Raw genomic sequence first — 18,537 nt, 5'->3', positions numbered from 1 at the left:
GTAGCGTGTGGAGATTAGTGGGGTGATGGTGGTGAGGAGGCTGGGAAAGACTCACATACAAAGGTAAATGCCAAGCGTTGCTGAAAGAAACTGCCCCTGGCCAGATCCCATTTTGCTGATTGGTTTTACACAGTCCAGGAAGCAGAAATAAATTGCATTCTCTCTTCTCGTCCTTTGTAGTGTGGATTTTTTAAGCGCTCCCGTTACATCGATAACGTCCCTCAGTACCACGCCGTGCGGATAGGAAAAGAGGAGCGACAGCTACACGTTGATGAAAAAAAGACACAATATCAGAAGGAATGGATGACTCACTGGATTGACAGTGACGGCTACTCATGAACCTTATTTATTTTTATATACTTTAATAAGCAGCTTAAAACAATGCCCTCCCCAACCTCACAACTCCCAACAAACATGTATGTTTCTGATTATAGCACCTACCAGCTGCACTGAAAACGAACAAGGTGACACTCTGAGACAGTGAGAGCGGCAAACTTGAATCCTGAATCCAGAGCAGATGCTTGACTACTTTCTGTTGGCGACGCTTCCACGATCTCATTGTGCATCACAATGGTGCTTACCACTGCTGAATTAGAAGACTTGACGTCATTCTTATTAGTTTTTTTTACATACTGTAGGTAGTAAGCACCCACCCCTCTGCTAGTGTCCACCTCTTTTACCCCGACCTAAATCATGTTATCTGTTGTTATGCCACTGTGGTTCAGATGCCCAACAAAATATTCTGTGATTTGGTTTCCAGAGTTGAGTGTGAGGGGAAGATAGTAGAAAAAACACCAGACCCTCCTCAGGTGTGACTAAAACAGGACCTGTTGACTGCCCATTTAGCTCTCATTCAGAGCTGATTGAACTGGCTGTATGATATTCTTAGTTGATGGCTTCCTTTTCAATTTACTTCCAGAACAAGAAAATAGGGTTTTGCTTATCAAGCCAGTCTGATGCAGACTGTCTGTGACACAACAAACAAAATGTCAAAAGTGAAGGGATAACACGGAACTGGGATTTGAGGTGATGAAATCACTTCTTAATATCACATTATAATATGAGAAGGGTAACTTATATTGATGAGATGCTTTCATGTCCCCTGGACTTATCAAAACAGTTCACAACTAACTGAATTGTTTATTTTTAAGTGGGATTGGTGCTGTTAAGGGAAGAAATGTGGCAGCCAATTTTAGCACAGCAAGATTCCACCAAAGAAAAGGGAATGAGGCGACTGACCTAGCATAAAGGTCAACCATTCGGCCAATTGGCCCATGGGAGTATTTTTGTGCTGTGACAAGCTTCCCTCCACCCCATCAGCATAAGCTCCTTATCTGATTCTCTGCCCTGTACACTGTTTGAGCTGAGTCACCAAGACCGCAACTGATTTATCATACAGGTCGAGCCTCTAAGTGCATGAATAAGACCTTCAGTCTTGTCTTAAAATGGCCAAGGCAATCACTTTGGCAGCCATTAGGCACTCATTCCCTAATAACTAAAGTAGACCAGAAACACATTGCGTCACTTAGTGCAATCATGTTACATTTCATTTAGTGACACCATGTCAGAGTCATGTCTGGCTTCACATTAGAATGGTAAATTGCAAAATAACTCCTTCCAACAAAGTAAGTGTCTGTTACTTTTTGTGAGATTCAAATTTGATATCTGTTTAGTCATTTGTTTGGATCTGATATTTGGATCACATGAACCTGCCAGTATAACTGTCTGGTTTATCTTGTGGAACACTTGATGAGGAGAATTAGACAATCATGGGGAAGAGATAAGTATCTTCAGTAAACCCACCCCACCCCCATATTTTAATGTTTCCCTTGCAATATTTTAAACCTGTGTGATACCAGTTTTTTGAAACTGAAGCAATCTTTCTCTCCTCTATGTCCTTGTATTTTTTTCTGTCCCTGTTGATTTTCACCTTCTCACTCTTCCAGGCCACACCACTCTTTGTCTAGAAATACATCTCAGACAGAATTCTGGGTACAAAACCATACCTAAAGACTGCATGGCACAAACAAACTTTGCTTCAAAATTGTTATCAAATTGTGACCATTAGAGTAATAATTGCCTATATCAGTCAATTTTGTCTTAATGTCTTAAGCCATGATCCTATAGTTGCATAGTTTATGCTTTGCAATTGAAATAATTGTATCCATCATAACCCACGATTAGTGATGTTATCTTACACTGCAGTTGCAAATAAATAAGGTGAGGTACTTAGCAAAGAATTGCCCGAAAAGGTCCACTTAAGTCATCAGAACTAATAGCTGGACCTGAGTAAATTAGATTTGTCAGGTTTAATGCCATAAAACTTTTGCTGCTGGTTCACTCCAGAAGCTGATCTCAACTGCTGAATTCAAGTACCTGTTCACTGTTTCACTGTCAAGTAATACTTGGCATGAATTCTGCACTGTCATGCACTAGTCATAGCTCCAACTCTGTTGTTAGTCAGTACCCTCTGATGATGAATACCAAGGACAGCTAACTGATACTAGTTTTAGACTTTCTCAGACAGAACAGTCTCTTAGCTTGCCCATTCGAAAATCATTTCAATGCTCCTATCCTTGCTAGTTTCTTCCCCACAGTATAATCAGATCAATTCCAGTGCACTTTGAAAAAAGGCATTGATTAAGGTTTCAGGTTTTCCTGAATTAACATTCTCCTCCATTGTTCCCTAAGATCTACTTTGATGACCATATTTTCATACCTTCGGGGGTATATAACACATGTCATGCTCTCTTTTTGTTTAATTTTTGTTCCTTAGAGCAGTGAAGAGATTAAGAAATGTGCAATGGATGTGCAACGAACACCAAGCATTCACTGCTGCAGAGATATAAACCAAAAAATGATGGAAACACTCACTGGGTCAGAGAGATCCTTTGAAGAGAGTGAAAGAGTTGATCTTTCATGTCAATGGCCTTTCAATGATTAGAAGCATTCTATATCCACAGATGCTGTCTGACCAGTGAAGTGTTTCCAACATTTTTGGGTTTTTTTTTTGTTTCAGATTTCCAGCGTCTGCAGTGTTTTGCTTTTAAATGCCCTCAACCAGTCCCACTGGATAGTGCTTCTCAAAGAGATCCAGGGCCTGTGGGCAGGCACTTCAAGTCAAGTACATGTCAACAATTTGCATTGTCCTCAAACCTTGGAAATAGCTATGAGTGGGCTCTGTTTGTGGATAACCATGCCCTCACTTGACCTCCACTGCCATTAATTGTGGATGGAAAATGTGCAAACCCAACCTAGAAATATTTGAGAGTTACTCTTCCATTAAACCGGATCAATCTGATTTTGATTGGGCATCAAGCTTAAATACTCCACTGTGGTAATCAGAAACATATCAATATGCCTCCTGATTTGCTTCATTTTCTATTGTCTGAATGAATCTGTGCATTTGAATGTCTTGGCACATTGAATATGATTAAGAGACTTATTCACAAAACAGGCCAATGAACAGGACTAGACTACAAGTTTGTCACCTTTAATTTGGCACTTTCTTTTCCAAAGTATATTCCATGTTTCAGAAATTGCCTCTTGGCATCCTCTTTCTCCTGCAGAGAATGTTAATTCTGTGGGCAGGAGATCCACTTCCACCTCTCATCAGGCCAAAAGCTCTCTGGCTGATTATTCTGGGAAATGCGCTTTAAGGGAGAACCAGAGTGTATTATTGACCACCAGCTTATTTTGAGATTCTCTGCATCCCAGGCCAGGTTGCAGAAGGTGTTATGCTTCCTGCAACACAGCATCTTTTGCTGTTTCTCTGCAGTTTTCACTCAGTGCATCCTGATGCGGAGGCCCTGAGATAGAATTGGTCTTCAATGTTTGTACAAAGCAGGTCTGCTGTCATCTACACTCCATTATTCTCTTCCATTGCCTTTTTAAAAGCAAAATTAAGCAGCTCCTCACAACTCAGTTCCACTCCTTTTACCTTGACCCAATTTCAATCTCAGACTGCGAGATGTGGAATTGGCCAGAATCCACAGGATTGGGTGATGGTGGGGATGGGGAGAATGCTGAGGGTGCAGGGAAAATTGGAGGGGCTTCCTATTCCTCAATGTTGTCCTGCCACCAACCGTACAGAAGCCTCTGTGCCTACAAGGTGTCTCATAGCTTCATGACTTTATCCTGCATTGGCTTGTTTGCATTTGACTGATCCTGTTGACCTTGGAGCTGTATTGTGAGTACAGACACTGAATTCCCATCTACTGAATCTTTAAAGAAAGTCTTTATTGTGCAGCAACAATAGTTATTAGTGACCTGAGTGACTTCAACTCAGTTTAGTGTATGGTACTGTACAGTGTTAAATCAAATGTATGCATCAGTTGAACATTGTACAAGAGTGAAGCCTTGGTAATGTCAGGTTGGTGTGCAATGTTTCCCAGACTATAAAGACGACCAGTGTGACTATATCAACAAGGACAGTGGCAACACCCCTTTTCAGTAACCCTTTAATCTTTGTTTCAAGGTTAAGATATTCATACTTGTATATAGTACTTTGAGGAAGCCACATTCCACTGTCTTACATTTTAGCCCTTCTCAGGAAATATGTTGTTCCATGGCAAAGACAGGTGGCTAAACTTCAGGCTAGTATCAACCTAAAGTGCCCAAATGCTTAGTTTTTTTTGGACATGAAATGGACACATTTAATCTAGAACCAATCCCACAGATGTGGGTTGGTGGGTTAATTACCCTTATTGTGTGAGTGGTAGAATCTGGGAGGAGTTAATAGGAATGGAGGGAGAAGAGGTTAAAGGGATTGCACTGTGAGTCAGCAATGACTTAGTGGACTGAAATGGTGTCCTATGTTTTAAATAAATAGGGAATATGGAGCAGGATGTGAAATATGGAATAAATGACATTTTCCTCCAAAGAGCCCTTTCAGATTAGCTGAGATTTTATTGAATGACAGAACACACTCAAGGCCAATTGACCCACTCCTGTTCTTACTTCCTATGTTCCCTGTCTTGTCCCATCTATGTCTTGTAAGGCAGATGGCTTGATTGGGAATTGAACTCAGGCCGCTGGGTTGAAAGTGCAGCACACTACCACTGTGGATTGTGTGGGAATCCTGCAGACTGGAGTTGACGTGCAGATTCAAAAGCAAGTTTTACTTTCTTTTAGTCAAGAAGGACAAAAAGCAGGCAAGGGCAAAAACAGGCAACCAGTCCAACTCAAAAACGTAGTAATCCACACACAGGTTCCAAGATCCAAGATCTTGATGCACAAGGATGATCCAGAAATGACAGGTAGTAAGCAGACAAAAAAAAAACACAAAGCTCAAAAAAGGAAAAAAAAACATATGTATCAGAGGTTTTTGCTACTTACAAGATCACACTGAAGACTGAGCATAGATATAGGAAGCGGGATTTGAATACACACATGTTATGTGCATTCAATGATCAATAACAAGAGAGTCCAATCAGTTCTGTAAATACCCTTGGGGAACAGTGTCTGTCCCTATTGGCCAACCCCAGAATAGACCAGAGTCCTAACAGGACCCCCCTCTCCTAGGAACGGCTCCTGACTTTCCCCAGGGACGATCAAGGTGGTGGTAATGGAACTCCTGAATGAGATCAGGATCCAAAACATTCTGTGCCGAAACCCAAGAGCGTTCTTCAGGCTCGTGACCCTCCTAGTTCACTGGATGCACCAAGAGTCCAGCAGGTGGTGGACTGCGTATACAGGCTGACCATCAACAAGCCTTGAAATGGGGGTGGGGGGGGGGGGCGGTGTGGCTTGTAGCAGGAGCCAAATGACTGGCAACCATAGGCCTAAGATGGAAAACATGAAAGGTGGGGTTAATCCAAATTGATCAGGGGAACAGGAGTGAACTAGAGCCACAATCCTGGAGCTGAAAACAATGGGCTCAGGGTCCCCTTTTGGAACCGGAGGCTGGAACAGGCTGAACAGGACAAAATTGAACCTGTTGAAAAACAGAGCCCACTGGGTTTAGTCTTTTGACTTGCTGAATGTACTCTGGGTTTTTGTGGTTGGTCTAGACAGTGAAGGGATGCTGGCCCCATGCAACTAGTGTATGCATTCTTCCAAAGTTAATTTGATAGCCAAGAGTTTCTTTCTGTAGGTGCAAGACAATGCGAGTAGAAGGCACGTGGATGTAACTTGTCAGAAGTCTGTTGAGACAACACTGCTCCAACACCTACATCCACTTTAGCTATGAAAGCTATGAAAGGGAGAGTAGGATCAAGGAGGTCCAGGAATGGGGTGGTCCTGAGCTCTAAGAAAGCTCTTTCTTCTTCAGAGGTTCAGGTGAACTGGGTGGTGGCCTCTTTTTGGTCAGGGCAATGAGAGGTGGTGCTATAGAGCTAGAGAAGTGGATGAATTGTTGGCAAAAGTTGGCAAAACCAAGGAAGCATTGTACCTGCATGACAAAAGAGGGTTTGTCACTAGTCCCTGAATGTTTTGATCTTCCTGGGATCCATCTGGATTCTACCCTGGGGGATGATGAGCCCTACGAAGGAGAATTCAGATGCATGGAATTCACATTTCTCTGATTTCAGATAAGGTGGCTCATGAGAAGGCACTGGACGATTAGTCAAACGTGATGAACATGCTCATGGAGTGACTTGGAGAACACCAGAATGTCATCAAAATAGATGAAAACAAAGCGGTTTAACATGTTGCGCAGGACATCACTGATGAGGGCTTGGAACACAGCTGGAGCATTACTAAGTACGAACAGCATAACCAGGTACTCAGGGACCGGTAGGGATGTTGAATGCCATCTTCCACTTGTCTCCTTCTCAGATGCGGACCAGATAATAGGCATTCTGGAGATCCAACTTGGTGAAAACTCTGACTGCTTGGAGTAGCTCAAATGCCAATGACATCGATGGGAGGGTAACGATTTTTGACAGTGATTTTGTTCCGTCCATGATAGTCAATACCGGGGTGAAGGCCTCTGTCCTTCTTCCCCACAAAGCAAAAAAACCTGTTCCCATAGGGGAAGTAGATGGTCGTAAGATACCAGCAGCGAGGGCCTTAATGTATTCATTCATTGCTACCGTCTCGGGACCAGCAAGAGAATATTCTACTTCAATGAGGGCAGGTACCAGGGAGTAGATCAATGGAGCAGTCTTATTGGCAATGAGGAGGAAGGGTTGTGGGTCTTCCTTTACTGAAGACCTCCTTCAGGTCCTGGTACTCGGGATAGCTCAGGAAGATCAGAAGACTCAGGAGATGTAGAAGGTGGTGTAGAGAAGAGGCAGGCAGCATGACCGTAGGGCCCCACTCAAGTACAGTTCTGGTTGGGAATCCTAAGTCAACAGGGAATTGGGGGAATGGATGAGATGAAGTTGGATTTCTTCATGATGATTATTAATAGAGAGACGCAACGGGACAGTGAGGTGATGAACACTGCCATTACCCAGAGGTCTTCCATCTAGGGCATTTACAGCCATTGGGGACTGTGAAAGTGTTGAAAAGATTTGTCGCAAGGGGAATGTCCATGAAACCGTCTGCTGCACCAGAGTCCACCAGGGCTTGGAGGGCGTGCTGTTGGTCCTCCCAGGATATGGAGATGGGAAGGAGGACACCAGTGACTGAGGTCTTGGGAGTGAAAGAGGACCCTATCGCAGCCCTCCCTCCTCTGGATGGGTTTGGGCTTTTCCCAATAGCTCAAGACAGGTTGACCTAAAGAGGTCCTGTTTTCCACAATAGAGGCAACATTTCACCCTCATTCTACGGTTTCACTCAGCCTGAGCAAGTCGCATTCCTTCTAAGCTCTTCCAAGGCAGTGGCCACTTGAGGGCTCTATGGTGGAGGTAGTAATGTCCATACTGTGGTCTTGAGTGCATTAGGAGCTGAATGGGGTTCCCTCCATCTCTCACAAAGGCGATTGTTCAGTTGAATGGAGAAGTCAATCAGTGTCCAGATCGCTCAGCGCATCCCTGGATGCTAACTCATCTTTGATGGCATCTGAAAGCCCATGTTGAAAAGCAGCAATGAATGCTTCTCAGTTCCATTGGCTCTCAGCAGCTAGGGTGCAGAAGGAAATGGCATAATCAGTGACACTGAGGGTGCCCTGATGGAGTTGAAGGAATTGTTTGGCCGCTTCACGACTGCTGACTGAGTGGTTGAAAACCCTCTCCAACTCATCCATGAGGGGTGTGTGGGTATGTACACCAGAGGCTCTTGCTACTCACAAGATTGCACTAAAGAATGAGCAAAGTAAGGTACAGGAAGAAGGATTGGAATACACTGACATTAATTGAGAACATGTTCAGTCAATGATCAATAACAAGAGAGTCCAATCAGTTCTGGAAAAACCCTCAGGGAACCTTGTCTGCCCCAGCTGGCCAACCCTGGAATATGGTCTATTCATATTTCATATTTAAGAGTCCAAACACTTAAATGCAACACAAAGAAGAAATCTTAGATCAACATCAGGGCAGGTGATTCTTTCTGAACAGAGGGTTGAGGAGATACATGTCTAGGTGCTGTAATTAGTTCAAGATTTCTCCCATCCCTCCCCTTCCACCCTCCCTCAAATTCTGATTGCAACCTGCACGCTCTGCCAGTAAGAATTGTTTAGCAGAGCAAGTACAACATTGTTTAATCTCCTAAGTGTTAATGCACTGGAAGATGAGGAGGTCTCAGCTAATGTCAAGTTCAGCGGCAAGCAAATGGTCACCTAAAACTGTCCTTGGCAAAGAATATTTGCTGTTTATTGCCACTGGATTCAAAACAGGATGGAGCTTAAAGAAAAATGAAGAAAATCTGCACATGAACTCAGTCAGTGGTAACAGATATAGGGGCAAGTGTTTGTGTGGGATGCCTATTTCAGGACTTCTGTTAGTGTAGTGCCAAAACAGCAGTAGAAGCATCAGTCCCTGATCAGCCCTCCCCAAACCGCTCCTTCCCTCCCTTAGCTTGTTATTTCACATATAATGCACTCAGTGGAGCTAATTGATCTTTTTCATTGCCTTAAACCTGATCAAAGGAACCTCCTCCTACAGCTTTCTGGGGTTTTTGCAAGACACTTCTCTGCCAAAGAACCAACTATTCAACAAACAGGGGACTGGCAACAGTATTTGCTGGCCAGGCAGCGTTTGTATAGAGCAGAGGTGTTGTTCAAACAGGCAAAAGGGGTGTTATCAGTGTCGGAGCACTACATGCAAAATTATTTGACAGAGCTTTATTCTGTCCAATCCTGGAGACTTAGAAAAACTAGAAAGGTTTTAGTTGTTGGTATCACTGCAGTCAAATGTTCCATTCCAGCTTCTCTCAACCTTCCCATCACCCTCTGAAGGATTCCAATGAAAAGGTGCATTGTCAATAAATCATAACCATAACCATATAACCATATAACAATCACAGCACGGAAACAGGCCATCTCGGCCCTCCTAGTCCATGCCAAACTCTTAATCTCACCTAGTCCCACCTACCCGCACTCAGCCCATAACCCTCCACTTCTTTCCTGTCCATATACCTATCCAATTTTACCTTAAATGACACAACTGAACTGGCCTCTACTACTTCTACAGGAAGCTCATTCCACACAGCTATCACTCTCTGAGTAAAGAAATACCCCCTCGTGTTTCCCTTAAACTTCTGCCCCCTATCTCTCAAATCATGTCCTCTCGTTTGAATCTCCCCTACTCTCAATGGAAACAGTCATTAAAGGACATTTGTAGTAATTATCCATTGGAGGTAATTCTCACTTGAATACCATTTAATTACCTCACCAAATATTGACTGCTCACCAACTCTGCAGCACTTATTGGAGCTAACAGTTACAAATCCTAACCAACTGGTGGTGACCAGTGTTTCCAATTAATGAGTGCACTTGTCTTACCATATGCAGGGTGCATTGTCTTTTATTATTTTTAGCATTTATGGGAATGTGCTCTAATCCAAGCTGCTAGTAAGGAGGGGATACAGTCAGAAATTTGGTCCCGTAGATGTTGTAATATTTTTAATGTGTGCTTCCTTTGAACACAACTACCTGTAGGAAATATACACAGTCAAATACCTAATAATGCCAACAAAATTCTTCAAGTCATTGGAACTTATTTTTTCACTCTGCTCCTTTTTTAGCCTTTAGAAATGACCTGGTATCACTGCAGGTTCAATGCTGGACCAGTCCCTTTGTCCTTGGGTGGCACAGTACCCAAAGGGAATTAGAAGGCAATAGATGCTAATTTAGACCAAAGCAATGGCAAAGGGTCAGACTGAGGTAAATCAAGAAGCAGTGGTGGTTGACTGATAACCAACTTGGAATTTTACAGCCCACAAGAACAGATGATTGACAGGTGGGGTACCCACTGCAATCGGGTCCCAGATGAAGCTGAGTTGGCATGGCCAAATCTTAACCTTCTCAGAAGGAGGTGAAAGAAAGACAAGTAAATTAAAAACAATCCCACTGAATGTCAATCCATGTAACTCATGAGTACAAGCCTAAAAGGAAGGATATTTTATGTTCCTTACATCACAAATTGGTTTACTGATAATAAACCACTGGTTACAAATTATTCCCTGGTTGCATTTCCTTGAGAAATTAGTTAACAGCAAATGTCTGTAACTGTTCTACCTTATAATTTTGTGCCTTAACTTACCTGCTTCAATGCTCCCTTTTGTTATACACTTTGCATCGAATGTGTTTAAATATAGACATTTTTCTCTAACAGTTGATGTTCAGTACACTTTATCGTGCCCGGTGATTGACCAGTTCCTACCTTTAACACGATTTCTTCATTAGACTCTATGGTTGGGTTAGAAGAGATAAAATGATTGGTTCTGTGTTGACACAAATACACCAATCCAATGTTACTGCTCTTTGATCATCTCTCGTGGAGACTTGCTAAGAGTGCCATATCTTGGACAATGCCAACAGACCCCCACTCCCCATACTCTCATTTTTTTTAATGGCCTTGCCTTTGCAGATAGGCCATTGGTGCAATATGGTGCTGATTTCTCAAACTGGTGTCCTTCATATTGGAAATTACTCTGTGAGGAGTAAAGTTCAACCACAAGCCAACAGATTCTCAAGAAAAGATTGGAAAGAGAAGAGGGAGGGGGGAAAAGAGATCTCAGTGCATTTCATCAAAATTTCCATGGATAAATTATTGCTGATTTTCTCTACCTCCCACAGTGAGTGAACTTGGTCAAAGCAAACAGCCGGGGAATGAATATTAGCATATACACTGATTGTGCATCTGCACTGGTCGATCACTAGTCATGACCTTTCACCTGAATATTTTGATGTCAAGTGATAATGTACCCACGTCCAAATACAACTGTCAAATATTAATATAGCTCAGATAATCAAAGTGCTCCATTTTTAAAAAATGTGGTTGTATATAAATCTATATTTGGGTGTGGTTGCTTTGTACATTTTGTTAACAAATTTCATTTCTTTATTGAATGTTTGTCAAGCAGTTTACTTATTTAATGTTCAATTCTCAGAAGTAATAAAAGTTAGAAATGTCCAATATTGTGTTATTTCATCTTTTTGTTTTTGAAGTCTTAGAACAGAAAATACTGGGGATACTCAGTAGGGCAGGCAGCATCTGTGGAATGAGAAATTAAGTTACTGTTTCAGGTTCTGTAATGTTAACTGTTTATCTCTTCTTGTGACCTGTTGAACATCTCCAGCTTGGTGTTTTTGAATTGCAGATTACCAGCATCTGCAGTTTTTAAAAACTTTTCAATTGTTTATTTATTTATTGAGATACAGCACTGATTAGGCTCTTCTGGGCCTTCAAACCACACCATCCAACAATCCCCTGATTTAATCTGAGCCAAATCACAGGGCAATTTACAATGGCCGATTAATTTACCAACCAGTACATCTTTGGACTGCGGGAGGAAACCAGAGCACCTGGAGGAAACCCATACGGTCACGGAGAGAATGTACAAACTCCGTGCCTGCCTTTCTTGGGAATACTGATTCATTGCTGGGGTAACTCTTGCAGAAGTTCCACCTGCCTGGGTTATTCCACCAACACCTAGAGATCTTGTCCGTGTGAAAAATAGTCACTAATCAATCTAGCAGAGAGTGGTTATAATATGGAATTCATTCCCACAGGGAGTGGTTGAGCAAAATAGCAGAGGTGCCTTTAAGGGAGACTGGGGAACCCAATAGGGAGGAAGTTCTAGAAGGATGTGCTAACAGAGTTCCATGAGAAGAAATGGGAAGAGGCCCTTGCGGAGGTGAACACTAGTATAAAGCTGTTTCCAAACTATGCATTCAACTATTTGTTGTTGATCAGATGTGGGCCTTGGGGAAAAGCCATATTCCCTGTGTGGTGATGCTGGCTGCTTTCCAGTCTTGACTGCATGTATATCCAGGAGTAGAAATTCATCAGCACCATATTAGCAATGCACAAGGGTCTTTGCTCATTGCACCAATTGCTGTTTTGGTTGTAGACTCATCCCAGCAAAATTCAGTTGCACCTGAGGCTTCAGATGCTGTTTAATCTGGCCATTAAATACTTACCTCTGTGTGCTGTGCCATTGTGGATTGTACAAACTCCCATGCAAGTCCAGGCTATCTTTAATTCAAGGGACCAATGGACAAGAAGAGATCAGCCAGTCACATGTGCAATCCTTAAAGGACTGCCCTCCCAATATTATATAAACCACAAGCAGTATGCTACAATTTGTACCTAAACCCAGCAAACCACAGCCAATTACATGTTCTCAACAAATATCCTGACTTTGCACAGAACGAAGCTATCTACTTGTTAACAAAGGATACTGGTAGTTCCCTCAAAGCTTTTCTCACACAGATGTTTTATAAGCTGACACTAGAGAGGGTTCAAAGGAGTCTCAGGAAAATGATTCCAGGATTGAACGTCTTGTCATATGAAGAGCATCTGATAGTTTAGGGCCTGTATTCACTGGAAATCGAAGAATGAAGGATGACCTCATTGAAACTATCGAATGTTGAAGGGCCCCAATAGAGTGGATGTGGAGAGGATGTTTCCTATGGTGGGAGAGTCTAAGACCGGAGGACACAGCCTCAGAATTGAGGGGTCTCACTTCAGAATAGAGATGAGGAGGAATTTCTTTAGCCAGAGGGTGGTGAGGCTGTGGAATTGATTGCCACAGGTGGAAGTGAAGGCCAAGACATTGGGTATATTTAAGGCAGAGGTTGATAGATTCTTGATTAGTCAGGGCATGAAGGGATACGGGGAGAAGGCAGGACACGAGCTGAGAGAAAATGGATCAGTCATGATGAAATGGCAGAAACAGACTTGATGGGCCAAATAGCCTAATTCTGCTCCTATATCTTATGGTCTTACACCAAGAACTTCAATATGGTCAGTATGGAAATCTGGTGCCTAGCTAGGGTACCTAAGACTTTTGCACAGTACTATATTTCTTGATTTATCTGTGTAAATGGTTAGAATGCTACGGAGGCTAGTACCCACGACGGAACTGTTACAAGAGTCACCCCTTGTAATAATGATCAGTGAGGCACAGAGAATTTGTAGTTACTGACAAGTATTTCTTTATTATTTCAACTACGAAGGTAGGTGGGCTCACACTCTTATCTACCTGTGTGCTCCCTACTAGAACCCCTGACACTCCATGAACAGTCAATGAAGAGAAAAAGATATTATCTGGGAAAGGAGTCTATGCTGGCCAGGCGTTCCTCGTGGTCCCGATCTCCACGTGTCCGTGGGGTCCTCCTTATCCGTGATGGTTGGTCTCTGGCCGCTGGAGAGTTATCCTTTAAGCAGTCCTTTAAGGAGCGTATTTGGAGCTCCTGAGTCTTGTACTGTTCCTCATTAATTGAACCATTGGATCTCCATCCCATTGGCTCAAGGTCACCTGGCCTACCCGGGTCACCTTCTTACTGGTCATTGTACAGGGCTACAGCCAACATTGTTTCATGGCTCTGTCCACCCCAGCCTTGTGTATTTGTGCCTTTGCTCTCCGACTGGCCTAAACCAGTTAAATGAGTCTAACGAGATTACTGATTGCAGGTCTGGCATTTTACAACCAAATAACTACTCCTCTGAGAATGGTCTCAGGTTTATTGCTCTCATTAGATTGTCCCAGAGTCAAGAATCAGCTCAGAAACCATTCCCTTTACATACCAAATGGCTACTTGTTTGAGAATGGTCTCAGGTTTAGCAGATCATCACCTGAAGCTTCCTGTGTCCACATTCAGTTGCTCTGATTAGATTATCCAAGAGCAAGAAACTGTTCAGAGTCCACAAAATGAGGGGGAAACAAAGTCAACTGGTTTGTCTGCTTCCCCTGTCCTTGATCAGACTGAAGTTTCTTCTGGCCAACAGAGCTAACTAAGTATACAACTCTACGCAGTTTATTTAGATCCTATGCGGTAGCCACCCACCCCCGTACCAGACAATGATGCAGCCAGTCTGAATGCTCTCCACGGTACACCTGTAGAAGTTTTGAAGTTTTTGAGTGTTTTAAGTGATAAGCCAAATCTCCTCAAACTCCTAATGAAATATAGCCATTGTCTTGCCTTTATAGCTGCATCAATATTTTGGGACCAGGTTAAGTCCTCAGAGATATTGACACCCAGGAACTTGAAATTGCTCACTCTCTCCACTTCTGATCCCTCTATGAGGATTGATTTGTGTTCCCTCGTCTTAACCTTTCTGAGGTGCCCATTCAGCTCTTTTGTCTTACTGACGTTGAGTGCAAGGTTGTTGCTGCGACACCACTCAACTAACTGGTATATCTTGCTCCTGTACACCCTCCCATTACTATCTGAGATTCTGCCAAAAATGGATGTATCATCAGCAAGTTTATAGATGGCATTTGAACTATACCTAGGCACACAATTATGGGTATAGACAGAGTAAAGCAGTGGGCTAAGCACACATCCCCGAGGTGTGCTAGTGTTGATTGTCAGCAAGGAGGAGATACTATTACCAATCCACACAGATTGTGGTCTTCAAGTTAAGAAGTCAAGGCACATAGGTCCAGGTTCTGGAGTTTTTTGATCAGGACTGTAGGAATGATGGTGTTAAACACTGAGCTATAGTCAATGAATAGCCCCCTGACATAGGTATTTCTATTGTCCAAGTGATCCAAGGATGCGTGAAGAGCCAATGAGACCGCATCCACCGTGGACCTATTGTAGACCTACTGTAGACTTGAGACTTCTGTCTCAGCAAGGACCTGGGCCCAATGCAATGTGCCTATTGCCACAATAGGTCTACAGCGGATGTGATCTCATTGACTCTTCATGCTGCCTTGGATCATCCGGATAATACGAATAATTAAGTCAAGCCGCTGTTCATTGAGTACAGCTCGGCGTTTGACATAATCATTCCTACAGTTCTGATCGAAAAGCTCCAAAACCTGGGCCTTTATACCTGCCTCTGCAACTGGCTCCACAGCTTCCTCACCAGAGGACCACAGACTGTGCAGATTGGAAATAGCATCACCAGCTCACTCATAATCAACATTGACACACTTCAAGGATGTATGCTTAGCCCACTGTTCTACTCTCTCTGCACCCGTGATTATGTGGCTAGGCACAGCCCAAATGACAACTGTAAATTTGCTGTTGATTTGTTGGCAGAACTTCACATGGTGGTGAGAAGGCATACAGGAGCAAGATATACAGTATCAGCTAGTGGAGTGGTGTCACAGCAACAACCTTGCACTCAACATCAGTAAGACCAAAGAACTGATTGTGGACTTCAGAAAAGGTAAGATGAAGGAAAGCATACCAGTCCTCAAAGCGGGATCAGAAGTGGAAAGAGTGAGCAATTTCAAGTTCCTGTGTGTTGACATCTCTGAGTATCTATCCTGGACCCAACATATTGATGCAGTTACAAAGAAGGCATGACAGTGGCTTTATTTCAATAGGATTTTGAGAAGATTTGGTATGTCACCAAAGACACTCACAAATTACTACAGATATCCCATGGTGAGCATTCTAAATGGCTGCATCACCCTCTGGTATGGGGGCATGGAGGGGGGTGCTGCACAGGATTAAAATAAGCTGCAGAAAGTTGTAAACTCAGACAGCTTCATCATGGGCACTAGCCTCCCCAGCATTCAGGACATCTTCAAGGAGCGATGCTTCAAAAAGTCGGCATCCATCATTAAGGACCCCTGTCACCCAGGACATGTCCTCTTCTCATTGCTAGCATCAGGAAGGAGGTGCTCAATTATTCAGGAACAGCTTCTTCTCTTCTGCCATCAGATTTATGAATGGACATTGAACCCATGAACACTACCTCACTACTTTTTTTGCACTGCCAATTTAATTTAAGTGCATATACACTTCTTACTCTAATTCACAATTTTTATTATTATGTATTGTAATTTACAGCTACTGCAAAACAACAAATTTCATGACATATGCCAGTTATAATAAACCTGATTCTGATTCTCTGAGGTGTCAGTTTGTTCTTGCTTTGTGCTTTATACTATTCCCTTTGCATGGAGAATTGGACAGATTCACATTATGTCCTGGGTAAAATTCCCAGCAGGATCCTTCATGAGCAACATCTTAGGCATTGGTAAAATAGGGAGACTGAGTCCCTCACTGTCACACTATCTCTGTCCTTGAGCATGTCTTGCTGCTTTGTCAAAGACCTGTTATGCTTTAAAATAGGCAAAAGTTAAGTTGCTATTGGCTCTTCTGAATGCCACATCCATCCAATGCAACACATTGCTGCAGCTTCTCCTTAATCTAGGAAGTTAATGATAATAAGTTACAGCCCTTGTGTGGTCAATCAATTCTTCAGTTATATTTGTGAAACTCCTTTTTACTGGGCATCACTAGAGATATGGCTTATTAGCCCCTTGCTAACAGTCACCGAACTCAGCAGTGAGAAACCACCTTTTCAGACTCCATATGTCGAGGGTCGATATGACTTGAGTCCTGCCAAACCCGTGAGGTTGGGATGGCTCCCCTACCTGAACCCCAATCTGTGTGAATACTGTGTAACTTATTGCCCCCATGCAATCGCCCAGCAGCAAGAAATAACAGACTGTACACTGCATACAATTATAAAGAAAGTATATTTATGAATGTTAGATTAACCAAATAGTTATTAAAGAAAAGAAAGAAAAAAACAAAAGGGCCCATCATAATTAAAGAGTCAAGTGTGCACAGGTTGGAGCTCAAATCTTCCAAACTTTGTTGTGTCCAATGACCTCACAGCGCCAACACCTAATCACCGATCTCCAGTAGAATCCCCCTTCTTGGACTCCATTGAATCACCCATTCCTGCCGGATCAAATCTTATGGCTGGTTTTCTCAAGCTTCTTCTCTCTCCATCTCCCACTGAAAAAGACTTCGATGCACATCAGTGTCCGTCATGATTCCTCTCCCCCAGTGTTCTCTAAAACCTTCTCCCAGTTCCACCATACTGATTGGATGACACAACATTCCTAAGCATCCCTTGATAACCCAAATACTACTAGCAGAACACACTGCTTCTACAGAAAACCATTACATGAAATACCCTACAACATTATCAGTAAAATCTTTATCAGGGCATTACATTTGTAAAATTTAATAGAAAGCAAAGCCCTAAAGATAACACTGGTAAAGTGTCGATAGAGTGAAGGCAGTGGGCATCACAAAAACAAGCCAAATTTAAAACACATTACCAAAGATGAAATATTGGTGGTCCTAAAGCACATTAAGGTGGACAAATTTTCAAAGGCATCCTTAGACCTCATGTTAAGCTAGGGAAGAAATTGCAGAGGCCCTTGCAAAGATACTTGTATCATCTTTAGCCATGGGTGAAGTTCCAGAAGACTGGAGGGTGACTAATGTAAGTAGGGCAGTGAGCCCAACATCATTGGCAAGTAAGTTACGGGAGGAAGTGCTAAGGGACAGGATCTACCTGCACTTGCATGTTCGGCACAGCATTGTGGGCCAAAGGGCCTGTATTGTACTGTAGGTTTTTCTGTTTTTCTATTATGGGCAATCAGTATAATTTAAGTGTGTGGGAAATGATGTCTCACAAATCTGTTAAGAGTTTTTTGAAGAGCAGACCAAGAAGACTGATGAGAGCAGGATAGTTGACATTGTCTAAGTGAACATTGTCAAGGCCTTTGACAATGTCCCACATTGAAGCATAGTCTGTGACATTAGAGTGCATGGGTTCCAGGGAGATCTACTTAAGTAGATACATAACTGGCTTGATGGTTGAAAGTAGTGAGTGATGGAAGGAGGCAGTTTTCAGACTGGAAGCCTGTGATTAGCTCCATAGGGTTCAATGTTGGGCCTACTGTTGTTCATCACTTACTTAAGCAATTCAAGAGAGAAGTATAGTTAGTAAGGCATTGCACGGTTATGGGAAATGGATTTCAACTTAGGTAAGTGTGAAGCAATGCATTTCGGATAGTCAAATCAGGACAGCACGTATACAGTGAATGGCAGAGCACAGACAACTGTGGTAGAAGAAGGACCTGAAAGTACAAAAGCTCAGTTTGCTCAAAGCGACTGCACAAATAAACTGGATGGCGAAGAAAGCATTTAGCATGCTAGCTTTCATCATTCAGGGCACTGGGTTTAGGCATAGGGACATTATGTTGCTGTTATAAGTCACG

At 42.7% G+C, this 18,537-nt stretch overlaps 1 protein-coding gene across 3 annotated transcripts in view; it reads left to right on the top strand.

Annotated features, from left to right (window-relative positions):
• LOC132384679 (integrin alpha-7-like) overlaps window positions 1-11,462 on the top strand; it is a 187,657-nt gene extending 176,195 nt beyond the window's left edge. For 2 of the 3 annotated variants that reach the window (XM_059956042.1, XM_059956041.1), the window contains exon 25: window positions 181-11,462. In XM_059956042.1, coding sequence (XP_059812025.1) covers window positions 181-339 — 159 coding nt within the window. In that variant the 3' untranslated portion in view covers window positions 340-11,462. The remainder of the gene's footprint in view (window positions 1-180) is intronic. The other variant, XM_059956043.1, reaches the window with a different exon arrangement.
• Window positions 11,463-18,537: the final 7,075 nt, after the last annotated feature.

This window comes from Hypanus sabinus, chromosome X1, assembly GCF_030144855.1.
Source record: "Hypanus sabinus isolate sHypSab1 chromosome X1, sHypSab1.hap1, whole genome shotgun sequence".
NCBI classification, from domain to species: domain Eukaryota; kingdom Metazoa; phylum Chordata; class Chondrichthyes; order Myliobatiformes; family Dasyatidae; genus Hypanus; species Hypanus sabinus.
This window is presented reverse-complemented; position numbering and strand designations above follow the sequence as displayed.